At 37.3% G+C, this 25,063-nt stretch overlaps 1 protein-coding gene across 13 annotated transcripts in view; it reads right to left on the reverse strand.

Moving 5' to 3' along the window:
• The window catches only part of mast4 (microtubule associated serine/threonine kinase family member 4), a 275,054-nt gene that overhangs the window by 59,570 nt on the left and 190,421 nt on the right, over positions 1–25,063 (reverse strand). For 10 of the 13 annotated variants that reach the window (XM_062972362.1, XM_062972363.1, XM_062972366.1 and 7 more), the window contains 3 exons: positions 18,183–18,271; positions 8,821–8,890; positions 1,385–1,405 (listed from right to left, as the gene is read on the reverse strand). In XM_062972362.1, the coding sequence (XP_062828432.1) occupies positions 1,385–1,405; positions 8,821–8,890; positions 18,183–18,271 (180 nt within the window). The remainder of the gene's footprint in view (positions 1–1,384; positions 1,406–8,820; positions 8,891–18,182; positions 18,272–25,063) is intronic. The other 3 variants (XM_016990890.2, XM_008102898.3, XM_008102900.3) reach the window with 1 other exon arrangement.

Raw genomic sequence — 25,063 nt, forward strand, 5'->3', positions numbered from 1 at the left:
AATAAATCATGCAGGAGCCACATTCACAGTAATCCATATACCTATTCTCTCCCTGTGTGTGTTGCTCTTTCACATACAAATCTGGTTAAATTCAATGAAAGACACAAAGACAGAAACTGGAACAGCTATAGTTTCTACTTGGACTAGTTGTAATGATAGATTCCCTCTGAATGGGCATTCAGTACAATGATGGATACATCTGTAGAGCAGGCATGGGAAATTTTTTAGAAAGGGGGCCACATGACAGGCCCAGGGGGAGGGGAGGTTGAGGACAGTTGGCGCGGGAGTGGGAGGATGGGGGTCAGTTGGCACAAGGGGGAAGGGGAGAGGGTTTCACACATGGCTGCGTGGAGCTCTCAGGAGAGTCCTGGGCAGCCGCATGTACCTGCAGGGCCCTCCTCTTGGCAGGAAGAAGAGGAGGGCTTGACACACGGCTGCACAGAGCTCTTGGTAGAGTGTGACACATGGCAGTGCATTAGCTCTCAGGAGAGCTCTGTGCAGCCGCGTGCACCAAGGGGAGAGTGCAACACACGGAGCCCAAGGGGCTACATCTGGCCTGCAGTCTTGGGTTTGCTCACGCCTATTGTAGAGGAAAAGTAGTCAAAAGCAGATTTATATGCCATGGCAACACTGCAGGAGACAAGTTGAGAGTGATGTGCCTGATTGATGCCACTCTACTCCACTTGCATTCCTTATTTGTGGTTAACAGGTACCTGCCATCTCCAAGCCTGAATCGGATCATGATATTTCCTCATTGCACCCTTTATGAAAGGGCACAAGCAAGAAAGCTACACAGCACTGCATTAAAGTCACTCCCTTCCCATGGCTGCTTCCTTGTGCTGTTTCCCACAGTAGATGACAGTCATTTTCAATTTTGTAGTTCAATTGCATTCATTGAATCTAAGTTTCATCAAACATGTACATGCATATGAAGCATATTTTTGAAAATAATCAAAATATAATGATGAATTAAGAGAGCCAGCATGGTGTAGTGATTTGAGCATTAGAATAGGACTCTGGAAAATAGGGCCCAAATCCCAACTCAGTCTAGAGACTAACTGGGTGACCTTGGGGGAAATGAAGGCAGAGGCTAACCCTGTCTGAACAAATCTTGCCAAGAAAACCTTGTGATGAGATTGTCTTAATGTTGCCATAAACTGGAAATGGTTTGAGGGCAAACAACAGCAATGATGAGTTAGGAGATGAATAACAATAAAAAGTACAGCTCTCCTGGCTTCTTTAAGCAAGAGTGACTTCAGGTCATGAGGGACATTGGCTATCGGTAATATTTTCCAGTTGGCTGGCAACAGTAATTAGCCAAAATGAAATATATAATCAAATATATATACTACAAAAATGATTAATGAAATATTATGACTGTTACCTTTCATTTCGATGTCCATGGCTGCATGGTAATTAAAGCATGTTTTTACAAAAAACACAAATGGAGCAATAACTGTATATATAACTATACAATAATGTACAAAAAGTATCAAAATATATAGGAACCTAATTCTTACTTACAATATTACAAGTTTGACAAAAATGCACAATTGCATGATGTGATTTTCTAAATTTTTCTACTATTCCAAGTCTATTCCTATCATTCAATAAATATCCTATCATTCAACAAACTGCCTCCTCTCTCCGATATTAATTTCTATACAAATCTGTATATTTAATAATATTTTGACATGGTGTGCAATGAAAAGGTTAAAATTACTGAAAACTACAATGAAAACGACTGAATGATCAATTAAAATACTTAAAATCATAGATTAAAAATAGCAGTCAATTTAGGAAGGTCTGCCTGAAAGGTTGGTATTTAGCAGGCAATTGATGCCTCCTGAATAATGTATTAGTACTAGTGAAAAGGTAGTGAAATCTTTAATAAGACTCCGGCAAGTGGTGCCAGAAAGACTGAAGTCACAGTTTTCACAGAATATACCTTGTTATGTTTTCAGAAAAGGCCACCAGAGAAACAAGGAGATGTGATTGTACCAAGCAAGCTCTAGCATTAATCAGCAATAATACGTCCTGCACAATTCTCATTAACATTTGGTTGCTGTTGAAAAGCAAAGAACAGCTGTGTTTAATAAATGGTCTAATCTGCCCTGAATATTAGGATACTGCTTTTAAAAATTTCATTTGTCAAAGGGTAATGCAATTGAGAGTAGCAGGCACTGTACTGAAAGAGTGGCAGTCTGCCACATCAAGCATGTTCACTGAGCAGTGAAAACAAATTACTAAAAAGTACATGTTGTATAAGAACTGCTTCAGTCCAGAACAGAGGAGGAAAGGGTTCATTTTCTGTTTTTTGCTGTAGCTGCACTGCAAATTATAATTCCTAAATATGAAGTGACTGTTGTCATTGCAAACAAAATTATGGAGCAGAATTTCATAGAATCATAGAATCGTAGAGTTGGAAGAGACCTCGTGGGCCATCCAGTCCAACCCCCTGCCAAGAAGCAGGAAAATCTCATTCAAAGCACGGCCGACAGGTGGCCATCCAGCCTCTGCTTAAAAGCCTCCAAAGAAGGAGCCTCCACCACAGTCCGGGGGAGAGAGTTCCACTGCCAAACAGCTCTCACAGTGAGGAAGTTCTTCCTGATGTTCAGGTAGAATCTCCTTTCCTGTAGTTTGAAGCCATTGTTCCGCGTCCTAGTCTGCAGGGCAGCAGAAAACAAGCATGCTCCCTCCTCCCTATGACTTCCCCTCACATATTTGTCTCAGCCTTCTCTTCTGCAGACTAAACATGCCCAGTTCTTTAAGCCTCTCCTCATAGGGCTTGTTCTCCAGACCTTTGATCATTTTAGTCACCCTCCTCTGGGCGCTTTCCAGCTTGTTAACATCTCCCTTCAACTGCGGTGTCCAGAATTGGACACAGTATTCCAGATGTGGTCTGACCAAGGCAAAATAGAGGGGTAGCATGACTTCCCTGGATCTAGATGCTATTCCTCTATTTATGCAAGCCAAAATCCCATTGGCTTTTTTCGCTGTCGCATCACATTGTAGGCTCATGTTAAAACCTGTTGTCCACGAGGACTCCAAGATCTTTTTCACACATACTGCTGTTAAGCCAGGCATCGTCCCCCATTCTGTATCTTTGCATTTCATTTCATTTCTTTTCTTTTGCTGAAGTGAAGTATCTTGCATTTTTCCCTGTTAGTTTCGGCCCATCTCTCTAATCTGTCAAGATCGTTTTGAATTCTACTCCTGTCTTCTGGAGTGTTAGCTATCCCTCACAGTTTGGTGTCATCTGCAAACTTGATGATCGTGCCTTCTAACCCTTCGTCTAAATCATTAATAAAGATGTTGAACAGAACCAGGCCAAGGACGGAACCCTGCGGCACTCCACTTGTGACTTCTTTCCAAGATGAAGAAGACACATTGGTGAGCACCCTTTGGGTTCGTTCACTTAACCAATTACAGATCCACCTAATCGTAGTTTTGCCTAGCCCACATTTGACTAGTTTGTTTGGCAGAAGGTCATGGGGGACCTTGTCGAAGGCCTTACTGAAATCCAGATAGGCTACGTCCACGGCATTCCCCGCATCTACCCAGCTTGTAACTCTATCGAAAAAAGAGATCAGATTAGTCTGGCATGATTTGTTTTTGATAAATCCGTGTTGACTATTAGCGATAAGCGCATTGGTTTCTAAGTGTTTGCATACCACTTCCTTAATGATCTTTTCCAGAATCTTGCCTGGTATCGACGAGAGGCTAACCGGACGGTAATTGTTTGGGTCGTCCTTTTTTCTCTTCCCTTTTTTCCCCCAATCCTTCATCCACTCCATGTTGCTGAGGTTGAGGCTGGCTTTCTTTTTGTGAGAAGACTGAGGCAAAAAAGGCATTAAATAGTTCTGCCTTTTCCCTATCCCCTGTCTGAATTTCCCCATCTTCTCCTCGTAGAGGCCCTATCGCCTCCTTGTTCTTCCCTTTCCTACCAATATAAGCAAAGAAGCCCTTTTTATTGTTTTTAATGTCTCTGGCAAGCCTGAGCCCGTTTTGTGCTTTGGCCTTGCAAACCTTTTCCCTACAGTAGTTGGCTATTTGTTTGAATTTTTCTTTGGTGATTTCTACCTTTTTCCACTTTTTGTGCATGTCTTTTTTTAGTCTTAGACCAGTTAGAAGTTCTTTGGACATCCATACTGGCTTCTTTGTCTTGTTTTTATTTTTTATTGGCACTGTTTGTATTTGTGCCTTGAGTATTTCACTTTTGAAAAACTCCCATCCATCCTTGACTCCCTTGTCTTTTAGTGGAATGCCGCTCAGTATTTCCTCCATTTTTTGGAAATCAGCTCTCCTAAATTCCAGAATGCAGGTTTGACTTTTTTTTGTTTCGGCCTTCCTTTGAATTGCAAACTGCAGGAGCACATGGTCGCTTGCCCCTAAGGATCCAACCACTTCAACTTCATTGATCTGGTCCTCCGTGTTTGTTAGGATGAGGTCAAGAGTAGCCAATCCCCTTGTTGCCTCTTCTACCTTCTGGACCATAAAATTGTCTGCAAGGCAAGCGAGGAATTTGTTGGACTTTGTACTCTTGGCCGAGTTTGTTTTCCAGCAAATATCAGGATAGTTGAAATCGCCCATGACTACTACATCTTTTCTTTGTGCCTGTTTGGTCAGCTGCTGACAGAAGGCTTCAACAAGTTCTTCATTCTGGTTCGGAGGTCTGTAGTAGACACCCACGACGAGATCTTTTTGAGTCCCGGTTCCCTTGATTCTTATCCAAATGCTTTCAAGCTGGTTTCCCATATTGCCGTCTTGCATCTCTTCTGCAACATAAATGTTTTTGACATATAGGGCTACTCCCCCTCCTCTCCCCTTTGTTCTGTTTCTGTGAAAGAGGTTATAGTCTTCAATGGCTACATTCCAGTGATGGGAGTCATCCCACCACGTTTCAGTGATGCCTATGACATCGTAAGTGTGGTGTTGTGCTAAAAGTTGGAGTTCGTCTTGTTTATTCCCCATGCTCTGTGCATTAGTGTAAAGACATGTAAGCCCCTGGGACCTTCCCCTGAGCTGTTCCTTTGGGATTATTGTGTTCTTGTTAATTGGTCCTTGTGTTTGTGCAACCCTCCATTCGCAAGGCTATTGTCCCCCTCCGCTGGCTGACCTAGTTTAAAGTGAGCCTGATGAAGTTTGCTAGTTTGTGAGCAAAATGGTGTTTTCCTACTTGTGTGAGATGCACCCCATCCCTTGCCAGTAGGCATTCCTCCTCAAAAAGCAGGCCATGGTCGAAGAAGTCAAAGCATTCCTCCTGACACCATTTCCTGAGCCAGTTATTGACCTGTACTATTTTTCTGGCCCTTGCAGGGCCACATCTTACAATGGGGGAAGGGATGAAAAGACATCACTTTGTTTTAGCTTTGTTCCAAGAGCTTGAAAATCATTTGTGATCTTTTGAAAGATATGCCTAGCCGTATCATTGGTTCCTACATGAATCAACATGAGGGGGGAGGGTGATGGGGCTTTAGAAGCCTGGTGAGCCTCTGAGTGACATGGTATATTTTTGCCCCCAGGAGGCATGATGTTTCTCGAGCCATCCCATCCTGTCTGGAAATGATAGCTTCCATTCCTCTAAGGAGGGAGTCACCTACTACCAATACCTGTTTCCTTTGAGGATTGACAGGGTTTCTTTTGTGCAAAATAGTGTATAGGTCCCCTGAAAAGTGTTCCTGTTGAAGTGGATTGTGTAGGTGTAAGACAAGATGTGAGTACAGGCAGTCCCCAAGTTACGAATAAGATTTGTTTGGAACAGGTACATTTTAAGTGTAACTCCAGCCATATAGATAGGTAAGATAGATAGATAGATAGATAGATAGATAGATAGATAGATAGATAGATAGATATGGTAGATAAGGTAGATAAGATAGATAAGACAGATATTTTAAAAAATCTTGGGATAGCATAGGGACGGGTTAACTCCCCGTGGTGTTTGTTTTGCTGTCTCAACCTGGGGTCCCCAGATGTTTTTGGCCTACAACTCCCACAAATCCCAACCATTTAACCAGCTGTTAGGATTTCTGGGAGCTGAAGGTCAAAAATATCTGGGGACCCCAGGTTGGGAACCACAGCCCTAGAATCATAGAGTTGGAAGAGACCACATGGGCCAACCTACTGCCATGCAGGAAAAGCACAAAGTACCTCTGTTCAGAAGATTTCACCTCACTTTCTGTCCCTGTAGTCCTTGAATTTTGAAAAAAACTGGTTTGTTGTGGACACAAGGATTGGTCCTAAAGCTTCAGTGGAGAGACACCTTTTCCCCATGATAACTCTTTCAGGAGTGAATTTCCCTTCCTAAATGTAGATTTCTCTCGCTTCCTGTTTTCTCACCCCCTTTCTTAACAGTAAGTCATTTGTAAGTCAGATGTTTGTAACTCAGGGACTGTCTGTATATAAATGTGCATGAACAACATATCTTTAAAGAAGATATTGGAAGACTCAGAATTGCTCACAGTAATGAGTCAAGCTCGTTAATGGAACTTGCAAATCATAATTTAGTGTGGGTCTGCTTCAAGCATGATTAAATCTTATACTAACTGTAAGATGGATTTCTTGGGATTTTCAAATAAACCTAATATGAAAATGTAACAGTCTATCAAGACATTAATTTCTGTGACTTCTCTATGACCCCTCCCAATAGTTCTTTGCATAGGTTTCAGGCTTCCTTGGCTTTTTAATTTCTCTTGACCACAGTTAGCAAGGATCATAGACAGAAAGGGAAAGGTACTGTGCTTAATATTGCTACTATAACTAACAGGGAAACTAGGATCAATATCCAGTCTAAAGCTGTTCTAATGCTCAACATTCCAGGTGTAATGTTATCTTGCTCTCTACTTAGAAGAGCAGAGGAAAAGCATTGCAAGCCTATTTTCATTATTTCTACATACAGAAGCAAAGAGAAGGAAGCAACATCCGAACATGGCATACTTGTTAGACTGGGTATTTCTGTATACTATACTTTGAAAACAAAATGTTAAAATATTCACATTGCTAAAAATATATATAGTTTTGTTCTCTCTGAATGCTGTACAGTGCCAGTTATTCAATTCTTAGGTAAACGCAAATACAGGTTTCTGACTGACTAAATCTTTCAGATGACTGTAAAATCTCTTTTATGAATGATTAGTCCAGGGTTCCTCAAACTTTTTAATCCGAGGGCCGGTCCACAATCCTTCAGACTGTTGAGGGGCCGGATTATCATTTGAAAAAAATACAAACAGATTCTGATGCACACTGCGTATGTCTTATTTGTAGTGCAAAAACAACAACAACAACAACAATGAAAGAACAATACAATAGTTAAAAATAAAAACAATTTTAACCAACATACATTTATCAGGATTTCAATGGGAAGTGTGGTCCTGCTTCTGCCCAATGAGATAGTCAAGTTAATTAGGGTTGTTGTTGTTGTTGTTGTGTGCCTTCAAGTCATTTCAGACTTTGGGTGAGCCTAATTCTAAAATGTATTTATTTATTATTTATTTATTTACTGCATTTATTTACTACATTTGTATCACACCCTTCTCTCTCCAAAGGGGACTCAGAGTGGCCTACAAATTATATGTACATACAATATATTATATTATTAGCATAGCACAATATTAGCATTATATATTACTATATTGAACTATACCACTATACTGTAATATTATTAGTAATATTATATGTAATATATAATATATAATTAATATTATTATATGGTATTATTATTAGTGTTATATTGTATTTTCCGCCCCCTTGATCTGGTCATGTAAGTGTGATTTATTGTTATAATTGTATTATTTTACCTTGTTTAATAATGTGTGTTATGTCGTTATGTAATGTTTTGCTTTTATGACTGTAAACCGCCCTGAGTTCCATCCGGGAGATAGGGCGATATATAAATAAATTATTATTATTATTATTATTATTATTATTATTATTATTATTATTACATTATAATATTATTATCAACATTATATGTATATACAATATATTATATTATAAAACTGAGGGCGGGGGCCAGGTAAATGACCTCGGAGGGCCGCATCCGGCCCCCGGGCCTTAGTTTGGGGACCCCTGGATTAGTCCCTAAGACTTTCTCTGCCTTAGTTCTCCTTTCAGAAATTAAAGTGTTGTTGTTTTAATTTCCCAACCTGTTTACCACTTTGCATCATCAGGCAGAAACTCATTTTCTAATACTAGATTTCCTTTTCTTTCTATCTTCTGGGCTTCATTTTCTTCATCATTCAATTGAAAGCAACCTTCCTTTTGATGACTCATTATTTAGTCTCACAACTTCATTAAGATGTTACAAAATGGCATGGCAGTGACAAGTCTCTTCTGACCTGCTCCCATTGCTACTGTGCTCCACCCAGGTTGGCTCTTTTCAATGTATTAAGAAACCAGGGTCTCAGAGAAATAAACAGCATCTTCAGTATGAAAAATAATACAATATGTGACAAAATTCTCTCAATATACTATCAAATTTCATGAGAGAGGTATATTAAAATTTTAATAGGTGTCAAATACAATTTAGAAACCCTGGTTTACAAACTTCTGCAGACTTGTTCACTCACTTTCCTGCTGTTTTAAAAATAAAGACTATGAAGGAGGCAAGCAGGTTTGCTATAAAATACCATTACTTATATAGGAAATGGATCTTTCATTACAGTAAGAATTGAAAAATTTGTTTCAAAGATCAACAAAACCTGGATTGTATTTTAATAAAATCGACTGCTTATGTCTCCTACCAGCATTATTATTAAAATATATGAGTACAGTATGATATTCATATGTTTTCATTATGACACATTAAACACACCCTCCTACCTTCGTGCAAAAGAAAAATGAGCTGAGGCACTAGGAGAGAAGTTTCTGGGACTGTCTTGAGGGCTGCTTCCTGTTGGGAAAACAAAGAGAAAAATATGAAGAATAAAAACATTTTATTTGAAAAGCTCCACATAGCAAACCTGAGTAGGAATTCTTGACAAACAAATATATTTGTTATTTATTATTAATAATTTGAATATTACCCAATGTTTTGCAAATTATGTAACCCTCAAATTTTATTCTAGTCTTGTTGTTTTGGACTTATCTACTGAAATGAGTTGTGTAGCAAATCCTCCAGATGAATAAACAAGAATGGGAAATTATCCATAAACTAGCCATCTAGTACATATTGGGGGGGCGGTGCATTCCTACAACAGAGTATAAAACAAAATAATAAATCTTGTGGTACCTATAATTCACATCCTGAAATACATTATAATATTCAAACCTTAGGTATGCATATGCAGGGGTAGGTGTGGGACCTATAGACCTATGGAACTTCTTATCCAGATTTACAGAGCTTTCAATCCAAACAGTACAGTGGGGTTCTCTTTCATTTCAAGAGTGTGTTATCTATGTTCAGGCTGAGCTCCTGTTTCATGACATTTCTTATAGTTCATAGAAACAGTCTCCATCATATGAACTAGCACAGATTCATCTTACAACTTCATAAATAGGTAATACTAAGGGAAAGTCAATATTAAGGGAAAAGCAAAAAGGATAGGTAAAAGAAAAGGAGGACAGATATTAAGAGAGGTGTGAGCAATCTGTATGCCAGGTGACTCCCCCCAAGATATTTACCAATATACCATAGTTATCCCAACTAAGAGGAAAAAGGCTGAAATATAATAAAACATTAGCCCATTTAAGGGCCTTGAATCCAGCTTCCAGATGCATATCCTGCTCCCTCATACATTAGGCAATACTAGTTCTCAGAATTGTAACCTCCCATCAAATTTCTCGCTTCCATTTCAGATATATCACTACATTTGAAAAACAGAGTGTAATTTTAAGGGTGTTTGTTTTCAAAGCTAACATACAGAGTATGCAGCTTTCTGTATGTAATATATGACACAAAACATTCAAAGCATGCATTCTAACATCCTTTGTCCAATATTTCCCCTACTTTTTGTTACTACTCTCTTCTATCTATCTTTCTGTTACTACTCATTCTATCTTCCAAAAAGCACAGCATGAGAATTAGATGGAAAGTTATTCCCAAGTCTGGTAAGACCAGGATATGGAGGGGTGATCTTAAATGATATGAAGATGTGACTGCTCACTGTGAAGAGGACATTTCCTTTGGGGGCTTGTTACTTTCTCACATTAGAACACTCAACCTGCTGCTGAACATTGAGAAAGCTTGGCAGACAGCTGTTGAGGGAAAGTTCACCAATATTCTAGCCTGCCTATGTCTCTCAGCATGCGTAATTAGAACATGTGGCTTGTCTACAGGGGAAACACAAAGGGGACACAAGCAAAAATCTTCTTTTATGAGCAGTGGTGCCTGTCAGGAAATACATAATATCATTTCCACACAAAAATTTGATAAGGCTACATACATAGAAACAAGGTGTTATACTATTTGAGTTTTTAAAGTTATGTTGTCACACACAAAAATTGTATGCTTGACATCTGAGTAATTTAAATGCGCAATAACACATTATCAAAGGAATCTACTAAGGAATAATGCATTGCAGGATGTTACAAATCAACAAACAATTGGAGCAATAGATATTGGATTTCTACTCGAAAATATTTAAGAAGTCAACTATAATTATTTCATTGCCCTCTTTTTCAAATTAATCTGAAATTGTGGGTCAACAGTCGAGTCAGCCCTCCATTTCCACAGATTCAACCACTCAGTGCTTGAAAATATTTGTTTAAAAACAAAAGCTAACCTTGATTTTGCCATTTTATATAAGGGACACCATTTTACGCCATTGTTCATAATGGGACTTGAGCATCCATATATTTTGGTATCCATGGGAAGGTCTTGGAACCAAGCCCCAGGAGATACCAAAATATTGACCACATATTTTGGAAAATGTACACCTATAAATTACCTACATAAAAATCAACACTTTTTGCAAAAAAAAAAACCAACTGTATTCTCTTTTTGCTGTGGTGATGGATTTTCTTTCTTGGATAGCAATAAGGTAGCTACCCACAAATTATACTAGTAGCTATTAGTATAACAGCTGTAGGAAGAGTTTATTATTCAGAACCAAGCAGAATATATTTTCAGTTTCACTGGGTATGTACTGGAACATTAGCTCTTCCTATGGTCTCATGAGCCAAGGTGTTGCCTTAACAAATCCTTTCCATGTCCAATTCTTCAACATATTCCTCTATCTTGTTACAATTATTCTGTTGCTCAAGAGAGGCTTGGAGAGGTAGATAATTGCAAAGAGGCAAAGTCTTTTCTACAGAAGATATAAAAACCAACAGACCACAATTGAAACAAAAGCACAACACTGTGATCCTAATTTGAGGATGAACACAATTTGTTCTCATTCTTAATTAGTAGTAAATAAATCAAAGAATAAATTGGCTGACTATATAGCTTTTGGCTGAACTTCTTGTCCCCATAATATATTAAATATGGCTTTTGGGGAATGTATTAATTGTGTTAAGAAAGTATAACTGTATTTTAAGATTGCATGCAACTCTAATGGACTTTAAAGGATAAAAAAATCCTAGAAAATACAGTTAGGAAAAATAAAGAGTCATAAAAAATAACAAAAAGAAAGAAATCTTTCCAGCAAAAAATAATATGCCTGACAAGTGCATTGATCCAATAAAATTTAAATAAATAAATGTAACTTCAACATTCAGATGTTAAAAAGCTTGCAGTACCTTTTAGGGCAATGGTTCTCAACCTTTGGTCCTTCGTGTGTTTTGGACTTCAGCTGGTAAACTGGCTGGGATTTCTGAGAGTTGAAGTCCAAAACATCTGGAGGACCAAAGGTTGTGAACCAATGCTTTAGTAATCTGTGTGAATACTCAAACACATCAAAATAATCAACACAAATCCCCCAAGACAATAAAGAACATAATTCAACTGCTATGGATTTAAGGTGTGGCATTGTAGTAAAGCAAGAAATATTACAGTTCGAGTTCTACCTGTGACCTTCATCACTCATAAAATTTCTCACAGCACTTGTCCACCTATCTGCAAGTCAATATCTCTGAGACATTCAAATGAAAATTGGAAGAAGTTAATTCTTCTGCCCATATGTGCACAGCTTGCTTATTACTCAAATCCTGCTGTTCCCAGGGATCCACTGGCTGTTTGGATATTTCATATTCTATTGAGAATACTGTAGACATTTCTGGCCTGATAAAGCTGACTGGTGGGCTCAGCCATTATTTAGATAATTAACATTACAATTTCCAGGATGAATTTAATATTGACAATAGTTCATCAGTATTTCCAAACAATAATGTATTTAACAGAAACATAGAAGGGACTGCATGCATTACTGTTGATAGAAATAAATAACTGTTAAGTTCTGAAGAACTCAGAAGTATTATTATTAAATTTCAGTTTTCCCCATGTGCTAATATCCTTTTAAGAGTTGAGGGAGTTCAAGATTAATTATATTATGCTGTTTTAAAACTCCAGATAGATTATAGACTCAATCTCAGTTGGAAACCTTGTTATAACAACTTGACAGCTGCCTTAAATGCCTCTCGGCAATTGTCATCATAGCCAAAGATCATACCAATGAGCATACTAATGTCATTTTTTTATTAGTTTGGCATAATCTAGTTATAAAAACTGAATATACAATTCTGGCAATTGTCCAAAAAGTCATAGTCTCGTTTTTTTCTCTTTAGAATGAGATTAGTTACACAGCTTTGTAACAAAATAATTGTCAAGGAACTGCCAGATGATTTATATGGGAAAGAATTTAGAAATAAGTTGAAGACATGCAGAAGTTTGATTCATACCAGGCTAACCTAGAACATGAGAAAGCACAACTGCAGAAGAGAGCTTCCTATATATTAAATCTGATTGTCTATCAGAATACATACTTCTCTTGCCAAACAAAGAAAATTATTACCCTTTCACCAGAATGTTTTGTGGCAGTAGGACACAATTACAGATTTCTTTGCTTTGAAGACATCTGTAATTTTCAATCTGTAAGTCAACATATTTAAATTTATGGGAAGTGGAGTTGAAGGAAATTTTGTTTAACAAAAAACTACATGATTGCTAACATACTGGCTTTATTTATTTAGCTCACTTGGTCTATATTATATCTTTGAATGAAAGGAAGCATACAGATTAGGAAAGGAATAAATAAATAAATTCAAACAAGTGATGACCTGGATATATAAGACTATGAAACACAGGTTCATGATATATTTATTATTTATTTTTTATTTCACTTTTCTTCCAAAATTATTGGTGGGGGTTCTTATGAATGCTTTTTGAAGGCCTTCATGCACATGTACACGCCACATAATTTAGTAAAAGGAAATGAGATATAAGTTAAAAGGGGAATGCAACCCTTATGCACTAATAGAAAACATGAATAGACTACAAAACATAATATGATATAAGCATACATAAAACACACATACATATACACTCTCAGCATTAAGTCAACTAAGTTGACTTAATATATATATATACCCTCAGCATTAAGTCAACTAAGTTGACATAAGTACAATACACTTTTAAAATGGAATTTAAAACCTAACTCCAAAATCCCTGAGGCTACCTGCCTGCAATGTTGTCAGGTTAAGTCCTCTGCTAATGTTAAGATCTAATGTATCTCCAAAGTTCCATCCAGGTTTGTGAAGAAATAGAGAAGCAATAGTAATTTAGAGTTTGAAGAAAAAGGAACAGAATGGGGAACTAATCTGAAGAGCATCAGGAGATGATCATAAATCCTCAAAATGGACCAGTCTAAATAATACTTGTCCCACCCCACAATTCCCCTATTCAAAATGAAATGAGAATGATCTTAAATGCACTCATTTTAAATTCCCACTTTAAGGATTTCAGACAAAAAAGACTTATTTCATAATAGATGCTTCTATCACTGTTGAGAGCTGCTGACTACCAAAAAACAATGCTGCATATGCATATAAGCTTATCTATTAGAAATATAATAATCTGATAGTTATTTCATTGGCAGTATGCCTGATTTAGTGCTTGCTGTTAGACTGTGCTAGAATCTGTGTCAGCAATATGAGGATGACCCATCCCCTCTATTCTTCTTCACCTCATTCCAGGTCACCTCATTCCAGGTTTTGGCAGTGACCAGAGTTAAGTCCTGTGTGTCAACGATGTTGGTTCCTTGAGATATCAGATCTGGCCATGCTGACCCATGCTTTAGTTCAGTGTTTCTGAACCTGGGGGTCGGGACCCCTGGGAGGTCATGAGGGGAGTGTAAGAGGGGTCACCAAAGACCACCAGAAAACACATTTTTCTGATGCTCTTAGGAACCCCTTTGGCAGAGAAGGCTGGATGTAAGCGAACTACAACTCCAAAACTCAAGGTCAAAGCCCACTAAACCCTTCCAGTATTTCCTGTTGGTCATGGGAGTTCTGTGTGCCAAGTTTAGTTCAATTCTATTGTTAGTGGAGTTCAGAATGCTCTTTGATTGTAGGTGAACTATATATCACAGCAACTGCAACTCCCAAATTACAAAATCAATCCCCCCCAACCCCACCAGTATTCAAATTTGGGCATATTGGGTATTTGTGTCAAATTTCGTCCAGTGAATGAAAATACATCCAGCATATCAGATACTTACATTACAATTCATAACAGTAGCAAAATTACAGTTATGAAGTAGAAACGAAAATAATTTTATGGTTGGGGGTCACCACAACATGAGGAACCGTATTAAGGGGTTGCGGCATTAGGAAGGTTGAGAACCACAGCTTTAGTTACAATCCTGTTTGGATTACTGACTGTAATGCTGTCTGTATAGGGCTGCCTTTGAGAAGAGATCTTGGAAACCTCATCTGATCCAAAGATACTCAGACAGATTGTTAACTGGGGGTGGCTACAGATATAGTGCTACCATATTACAGTCCCTTAAAGCCTTTTGTTATATTTTTTCATAATATTTTTTCTCATTATGCAAATTGAACACATAAATCATTGATTTTTGTGTAGCATTCTGTTTCATCCTTGCCACAATTTCATGTAGAAACTACTCTTGTAGTTTGTAACAGTGAAATGTTTATAGTGCTGGACTTGAAATAGCATGGAATTCACCAGGCAAACCTGGATTACCATATCACAACAAATCTACCTTTTAGGGTTGGTCTTTTGCTCCTCCTTCAGCCAGTTCCAAAGCAATAATAAAAAATAAAGCTACCTAAAAATGTCACATTCCTTAATATCGGTCTCCTTGGCTCCTTTTACATGACTGTTTTCACTCGAGAGATGCCAGTCTTCCTAAACTCCACTCTTCTTTTATTCCCATTTCCTGTTTGTCATTGACCTTCTGCTTTCAATTTTAACTCACCTGGTTGGGAGATATCCTCCCCACCCCATCCAAAACCTTGTCTAAGAAATCATCATTGTCTTAGAAAAAATGAATGTGTCTACATTCCTACAACATGAAAGAGAAATCAGGAAGCTGCTGGATCAACTGGCCAGACTTTTTTTTCTTCCAATCGATATGGGATTTTCTTGGTTTTCTGGGATCAATGGCATTCCTATATAATTTCCTTGCTGAGACAGATTCACTAATCTTTGGGGTATTTCCAGGTACAATTCAAAGTGCTAATCTTTCAGATAACCTAAACTGTAAACCCTATATGACTTTACAGTTTAGTTTATCTGAAGGACCATATCTAATCAGTAATATTACTGATTACTGCTCTCACAGTAATATCTGCTGGGAAGATGGAGGCTGCTTCCAGGCTCAGGAACTCCCTTCCTAAAGAGATTAAACAGGTGCCCTCCTTGCTATCTTTTCGTCTGCATGGGGGAAAGGGCTTTTCAAGTACAGCCACACAAAAGTTACAAACAAGTTACAAACAAATATGTTTCTGCTTTTAAATATGAGTCATTTGTAACTCAGATGTTTCATGTAACTCGGGGACTGACTGTACTGTTCTGTTTGTATTAATATTCTTCCTTTTAACCATCTGTTTTAAACTACTTTTACTTTTTAATTTTATTTACAGTTTAAATATATTTTACCCTTTGTATGATGTCAATGTTTGGCTTAATCTGTTTTAAAACTTTTGTAAACTGCCTTGGGTCCCAGATTGCGGAAAAGGTGAGATAGCAAAGAAAACAACAATGCAGTGTTCCCTCCCTACTTCGCGGTTCACTTTTCGCACCCTTGCTGTTTTGCGGGTTTTCAATAAATATTAATGTACATCATTTATCGGGTTTTGCGGGTTTTTCCAGTGTACGCGAGCGACTGGAAGGGGGAGGAAAGGGAGAAATAAAAGGAGAGGGGGGAGGGTAGAGAAGGGTTGGAAATAAAAAAGGGTTATTTAGCTTCTATTCTTCTTCCCCGCCCATGTACTGTATATTGTAACTGCTAAAATAAAGTATAAATACTAAAATAAATATAGTGTCCCTACTTCATGGATTTTCACTTATTGTGGGTGGTCCTGGAATTTAACCCCCGCAATAAATGAGGGAACACTGTAACAACAATACATTAGCATCTATGGCATTTTAAACTCTGAAAATTGGACAGTACCCAAATATGACAATATTTTCTAGAGTAAAACTATATCATTTAAAGTAAAAGAAATATATAGATTTTAAATTAAGTTTTGTTTTCTTACATGGCATAAGAAATACTATAAAAATATCACAAACATCGTCACTAGATTGGACACATTATTATATTAAACAGACCATTCTTGCTGCACCACTATTCTTTCAAGACGGTTTTAAATGAAGTTCTATATACTGCAGTATTTTAAAGTTTTAATGTTACTAGCTACCCTGAATGTTTTTATTAAAATGTAATTTCTGATAAATGAATTAAAAGTGAATGCATGAACAAATAAATAAATAACTTAGCCAAATTAATACGAAAAGATAGAAGGCACAGGAGAGATGTAGAAGTAGATATGAATGAGAAACTCTAAAACATCACTCTCAGGGCAGAGGGTATAATGACTGAAGTGGTGCTTATATTTGACATTTATAAGCCATAAATGAGAAGTGTCAGCACAAGAGCTCTAATTTTCCTTACATTGATTCTAGAAACTTTGATTTCTGCTAAGCATTTTAATAACAAGTTTGATGCAAACATCTAAAAGAAGTATGCTACCTCTCTACTGGTGCTATAAAATACGTAACTATGATTTTTTTTCACTGTGATTGTATTTTGAAAGGAGTGGATTAAAATAGTAAATCCACAAAATACATAAAATTCTTCAATTGTTTTATGTAATACCATTTTTGTAGGTGTTGACAAGCTACTCTGTATTTGCTGACATTGGTAAACATAGTTCTGGAAGTCTGCTGTCAGCATTAATGAGGTACCTAGTATTCAAAACTGCTCTTCCCTACTGGAATAGCTTTTCAAATGTTCTGGAAAGCATTGGTAGAGATTCATTCAAAATACAAAAAAGTACCAGCAGAAACAGCATTCATGCTCCCAAACAGATTTTCCCTCATTAACACCATGTCCAGAATATTTAACTACTATTTTGATTATTTTAAGAAAGCAGGATAAGTGGAGGCAAGCTTCACCATAGTTTGTATGTTTTTTTTAAAATAGTTGAAATGTTCCTAGATGCGGCCTTATCCACAATCATTTCAACTTCATCATTACTCTGTGTTCTGTACTACCATCTCTTCTCATTTGTACCCTAGTTTTCTCACATTCACATTTCCCATCTGGCTTCATCCTTAGTGCTTAGCCAGCAAGCTAATCTCAGTCTCGTTTTTTTCAACTGGGTGGTGGTGATTAACAACAACCTCAAAACAGTATTACTATGATTATCAATATTCTGTTATTTTCATTATACAACTTTACCCTATCAATCAGATCAAGGGCTTTGTGGAAACTAACATATGCATTGTCCTTCAACCAACAATAACAGAAAGTCAGTATGGTTTGGTGATTGAGCACTGGACTACAACTCTGTTGACCAGGGTTGAATTCCACACTTGGCCATCAAAATCACTGGGGTGACCTTGGCCAAGCCAGCATATGTAGGAAGTGACTTAATCTAGTTTGATTGGAAAAATTAGGGCAAGAGAGGCTAAAGAAGGACAAAAATTCAGTCAAATCAACTATCATTAAAATTAATGCTACAGCTATAATTCATATATTTTATGAATACTAGCAATTTTGTTTAAAATGAGATATTTGTTTAAATAATTAAATGTATGAAAACAATAAGATTACCTGCATGAGCTGAAAGTGGTGAATGTGGCCGGGGCATAGCAGGAGACTGTCCATTGCATATCAAACTTTTTCTGTTACTTGTCCGGCAACTATAGGAAGAGAAGAAAGGACCTCAAGTTAGAGACCAATATATACTATAAATTTTTATTTTACATATTTAGCACATACATTGTTTATGTTATACTCTTCCCCTTTCTAGCCAAAAAGGTTTTCTCAATCTTTTATTGAACTCTCTGAATAGGAAAGAGCTATACAACATGTTTCATGTAAGAGGGGATTGGAGCCTATATATCAGCAGACAAAATGTATCAAGGTTTATTGCAATCCCATTTTAAATGCAGTTATTATCCAGAAATTAAATTCACCTGCCACTATGACATTACACAATTAATATGGACATTTCATCTGATATAGAACAATAGCCTTGTTCATAATTATATATCAAAAAGAGCATCATTTACAACTGCTATTCACTCTGTGTATTTGTTTACTCCCAATAATTTATCTGTCTTACACTAATTAAAAATCTAATTATTGAGGCAAATTTCACATCTGTGCCTCTTTGTAAATGGACCAGACATATCCTACCTACAAAGATAAATGTGTTCCTTCACTCATACATTTTTCATCTCAAGTTCTGCTAATCATTATTTTTCTCCATTACAGGTAATGATGACAGGAATGGTAAACTCATACATCTACCGCCACAGATTTTCTTAAAATGTATACATAGTTGCCTAATTATAATCAAGTACACAATGACTGCGCTCTCCCATCTTAAAATAACATGTATACATTATGTAACTGAATCTAATGGAAATGTGCATCAAAATTAAATTATGGTAGATATTTTAAAAGGAAAAAGTATTATCTTTACTGCAAACATGAGAAGTTTGTATTCAGCATAGTCTTAGTGGCAGTGGCTCTCCAGAAAGTTATATTGAAGACAGTCCCACACTTGCTACTTGACCATTTTTCAACTGAAAATGTCAGACTGAACCTGGGACATTCTGCACACAAATAACATGCTCTACCAGTGAGCTATGGTGTTTTCCAACACCCCACACTCAAACACACACAAAACTGAGAATAGTCCATACAAACAATAAGAAAATAATTCATTCATCAAGAACCTTCTGATTAAGTCTCCTGAATCCCATGTTGGAAGAAAGGTGGGGTATAAATTAAATAAATAAAAAGGAACAGGGAAACGTTGGGCACATTTCAGTTCAGTACTTACAGGGACACAGTTTTAGGGAAACACATCAACTGAGCTAAATCAGTCCCAGGAAGATGATGTAATGAAAAGAATTATATGTGATTTGAAACCAGCTGGAACTAGACGGTTTAACAAAAGTCAGGAAAACGATGCCCTTCCAAGAGTTGTTGGGCTCCCAATTCCCATCATGCCCAGCTAGCACAGGCAGTTGTCAGGAACCATGAGCAATAATGAAATAGTCCAACAACTTCTTGGAGAACTCCGTATGGCATTCAGTCGCAACATAACTAAAACTGCCCTACATGTTTTCCTAGGCCTTTAAGTAAATGGAACAAGTACTTATGCTAACTCATTAAGGAGCTACATTCTATGTGAGGTTTCCAAACACATACCTTTCTTCATAGCAACCATCTTTCATATGGGAAACAGTCAATTATTTTTACCACCCCATGAGTCAATTATAAATTATATTGTTACTGTTATGGTTATATTTATTTATATCCTGCCATTTTCCAATCCAGGACCCAAGTCGGTTTACAAGATTAAAACAGATACTGCCTCAAAACTAACTTGATACAAAAATTAAGAGCACAATTAACAAAAAAAACTGTATTCGATTAAAAACAAGGCAATTAAAAAAACAACAAATAGACATGAGTATACATTGTGGAAAACCTCTTTCCCTTTGGACAATAATCCATCAAAGGCCCACTTAAACAAAAGGGATAACAAGGAGGATGCTAGTTTCACCCCGCTAAGAAGAGAATCCCAGAGCTTGGCAGGAGACACCGAAAAGGCCCTTTCCTAAGTTCCTACCAGAACTGCGCCAGAGTGATGGGACAATGTTTTGGGTTTTCCTGGAACATTTCAAAACAAGACATATGGGATAATATAGTCCTTCAAATAGCCTAGACCTGAATCACATATGGCTTAATAACACATAGCTAGTGTTCTGAATTGTTTTCAGAAATTTGCTGACAGCTATTGCAACATCAGGAGTATATGTTCCTTACAGCAAGACCAGTCCCACACACATTATGTGTATGTGTGTGTGTGTGTGTGTACCTTCAAGTTATCTGACCATTTAAAGCGACCTCATGAATTTCATAGTAACACAGATAGGATGTAACTAAGGCATGTGTCACCATGACCAGAGTCAATGTCTCTTAAGAATGAGCACAGCTGATGCACAACTCTTAACTGCAAAAACATTCCTGGCCATGGCTGAAACTTGAACTTCCAGTTGTGCACTCTAGGTTGATTCCAGGAGTACACACAAGCTGTGAACTTACATCTTTGGGAGACTGTAACCCCCTAAGCACATACTGAATCCCTATTCCCCAATCTGCTTTTTAACTAAGAGCATATCTGTATTATCGTATGGGTTCCAATTTATTCACCCTCATCCAGTCTATTGTTCCTGCTAGACATCAATTTAGAACTGAGACAACTTCCTTGGATTGAGGGGAAAAGGAATAACACGTCTGGGTATCACCATATACAGATGACACCAGATCCCCAAACTCTGAACAAGCTCTTCCAGTAGTATCACATGTATACTAAACAATATGGAGGACAAAATCAAATTCTTAGTGACCCCACAGGCTAATAGGATATTCTGGGTCTGCCTTTCCAGAAAGGAATGAAGCCACTGAAAAAATTGCACTTCCATGCCCTATCTCAGTAGGACAGCGCAGAAGAATACCATGGTGAATGGTACTGAAAGTTACTGAGAGAGTCAGCAGAGTTAACTGAAACACACTGTCCAGTTTCTGGTATACAGTAGAGTCTCACTTATCCAACACTCGCTTATCCAACGTTCTGGATTATCCAACGCATTTTTGTAGTCAATGTTTTCAATATATTGTGATATTTTGGTGCTAAATTCATAAATACAGTAATTACTACTTAGCATTACTGCGTATTGAACTACTTTTTCTGCCAAATTTGTTGTCTAACATGATGTTTTGGTGCTTCATTTGTAAAATCATAACCTAATTTGATATTTAATAGGCTTTTCCTTAATGCCTCCTTATTATCCAACATATTCGCTTATCCAACATTCTGCCGGCCCGTTTATGTTGGATAAGTGAGACTCTACTGTATGTCATTCACTTAGGGGATAAACATTATTTCTGCCCCAAAGACAGGTTTGAAATCTGATAGAAATGGATCCAGATAATCTGTCTCAAAAAGAAAGCTCTAGAGGTGATTGGCTACCACATGCCCCAGTATCCTGCCCACAAATGAAATGTTGGAAACTAGCTGATAGGTATCCAGCATGTTGGGATCCACTGCACGCTTTTTCAAAAATGGTCTTATAACTACTCTTTTAGGCATGATGGAAGTCTGCCTTGTTTTACTGAGGGACTGATCACACCTTTTACACACTCAGCCAGCTCTCTCACAAGGTTTTTTTTTTAATAATTCAGGAAGGGCAACATTCAAATAATATCGTATTGGCCTTTATCTCTTCTCTATAAGTATCGATTTGTCTCCAACATTCCATTTTAGGGCAAGGTATAAGAGTATGTGGGCCTCCCAGCTCCAGGGGTTTCTGGACAAGATGGCTTAACTAGATCCATTTCAGTCTGGTTTCAGATAAGACTGTGGGACTGAGACAGCTTTGACCACCTTGGTGAATGACCGACACAAGGAAATAAAGTGTGTGTGTGTGGGGGGGGTGTTGTCTGATGGTTTAGCTAGACTTCGCAGTGTCTTTCAATAGCATTGACTGTGATATAATTCTGTGCTGCCTGCCTGGTGTAGGACCACTTTTACAGTTGTTTGTTCATGGAGCGATGAATTGAGAAGGTGGTGTTATCACTGGCCTATGGGATCCTTCAAGTTCTGTCATTCATGTGTTTAACACGAAACAGTTGGGAGAGGTCATTTGATGTTTTGGGGAATTCTGCTGTCAATATGTAGATGAAACTCAACCTCATGACTCTGTTTCAACATAATTCTAACAAATTCTCCCAGTCCTACATTGGTGTCTGTCATCAGTGATGACTATATAAGGGCAAACAAATTGAAAGGTAGTCCAAACAAAACAGAACTTTTTCTAATCAGTCAAAAGGCAGACCAGGGAATAGCCAGTGCTGTATGGAGAGGAATTATCACTGAAGACACAGATCAGTAACTTGCATATTCTGCTGGGTTCAGCCTTGGGCCTGGATGCTCAGATTTCAACAGTAGCCAGTGTACTTTCACAGTTAAAGTTTGTGTGCCAGCTCTGTCTGTTACCTGAAACATCACACTTAGCAACAGTGTTACATGCCTCAATTGCTTTCTTTTTCAATTACTGCAACACACCCTTTGTGGGGCTGCCTTTGAAGAGTGTTTACAAACTTCAGTTGGTCAAACAGCAGCAACCAGATTGTTAACTAGGACTGTCTACAGGGAGCACCGAACTTTCTTGTTGCAACACCTCCATTGTTTGCCTGTTCATGTCTGGACATAATCTCATTATAGTGGTCGGACATTATAGTGGCCCTGGACAGTTAATGTCCCCGTTATCTGAAAAGCTATTTTCTCACAAATACACCTGTTGGGAACACAGGATAGGGTGTTCCCCATACCTACTTTCAGGCTACATAATTTCCTTCCTAGAGAGGTCAGACTGGCACCCTCCCCACTGACTTTTCTCAGGCTGGCAAAGACCTTCTTGATCCATCAGGCCTTTGAGAACTGATTGAAGTGGGTGGGAGCAGAAACTATTCTTGTATAATGTGCTAGATTTTTAATTTTAGATGGTTTATGTTTTATAAGAGGTTTACATTTTTCATAACTTAAGTACTTTTAAAATATTTGTATGCTATGAATTTTAGCTGTTTCTAAAAAAAACACCAGCCCATTGTACTAAAGTGGAAGAAGAAATTGTGAGTTATATCCCATCAAACAGCCACTCGTTCTCATACACTGAGAGAACTTTAAGCTCCTAACCTTTTTCAAGATGGATGTCACTCTGCATCCTTCCTTATTTGGCTCTACTATTTAGTTTGCATTCCTCCTCTTGCCTTCCTTCTAACTTGTCTGCCTTTTAGTCACTCTGAAACTTCATTGCAATATGTTTGGTTATAAATTCAAACTGTTTCTTGATTAGTCAAGTGCACAAACACTTTCTTCTCAATTAATCTCAAATGTACTATTGGATTCCTTTATGTCTTTTAATGATTCCTCATTTGCACTCAATTAGGCCTTGGTTCTTTGTCCCAGTTCTTCATGCCAGCTCCCAACTTAGTCCTACTAAGACCTGTTTGCTGCTACCTAACATGTAGTGTTTATTATAAGCACTGTCTGAATCTTTTATTACATTTGTTTATAGTGCCAAATAAATGAGTAAATAAATAAAATCATGTTTCAAGATGTGGATTGTTGTAGCAATACTGCTTTCTTTCATAAGGCTGTGCTATAAATACAGAAATACTTATTAGACAAAAGGGGAAATGCGGTTAGTTATATTTGTATTAACAAAAGAACAGTTACTGATATATAACCAATGATAGAAAATGTTGCTTTGCTTCAATTTTACTGTTTCATTGTTTTAAAATCACCAATAAGTTTAAAAAGTCTAATAATTTACCATTTCTAGTTTAATATTTGAGTTTCAAGATACTCCAAGGGTTGTCTAGTTCAGTTCCTTGACGTAATCCATTACTAAATTATCTTAGGTAGGTTGTTATCCAATTTCTTCTTTTAAAACCTCCAAATTATAGAATGGTACTTATCGGTATATTTTTGTTCTTACAAGTACCAAACAGATCTTTATTAATTTCATTTTGTGGATTACAATTTGCAGAATCCCCAAATCAGCATGACTGGAAATTGTAGCATATCTACAATATGTAGTCCAAATAAGGAATTTTTCCATGATCCATACTGCATCCTGTTCTCTTAATCTTTAATTATCCATTAACTTTTTTAATGAACTTAGTGCTGATGACCTTTAAAAGTAAGAAGTATTACTAAAAACATATATAATTCCTATGCCCCACTCATTTTATACTGCTTTGAAAGTAGCACTTCAACTAACTGGCTACAAGTATTTCAATTTATAAAAATTCCTGAAAATGCCCTCACTATTACCAAAGAATGTTAAATAAAAGGCCATAATTACTTAGACTACCAATAGACATTTAAGGATGTTTGCCACAACTTTCATTCACAAGGAGAAAACCAACCACACAAAAGGCACATAAACCAACACTTATGTAGACGTGTTGATTGCAGTGATACTAACTACAGTTTTCATGATTAGGACAACAAGCAGCACAGATGACATTGCTATCTATGATACCATTAATGTCCTGTCTTCAGAGAGAGTGCATTTTACTCCGGATACCAGGGTAAATTACTAGCAATAAAGGTTAATTGCCAAAAAGAGCAGGGTGAAAAGGATGTGCTGACAGCAATTACTTCTTATTGTGTTTTTCATATGAAATCTGGCATCTGTTTTAATCATTTATAATGATTTCATTTTAACATCCTTAATTATTAATATTTACACTTGTAATGAAGATGGATATGGGCTGTAAACTATTATGGCAGTATCTTTAATAGCATGAGTTGACTACTCCAGTTTACTGCAAGCAATGAAGCCCTTAATTTGGTTGTCATCAAAACATACTAGTAAAGCAGAACATGAAACTCAAAATAAATT

The sequence above is a fragment of the Anolis carolinensis genome, chromosome 2, assembly GCF_035594765.1.
Source record: "Anolis carolinensis isolate JA03-04 chromosome 2, rAnoCar3.1.pri, whole genome shotgun sequence".
Lineage (NCBI taxonomy): Eukaryota > Metazoa > Chordata > Lepidosauria > Squamata > Dactyloidae > Anolis > Anolis carolinensis.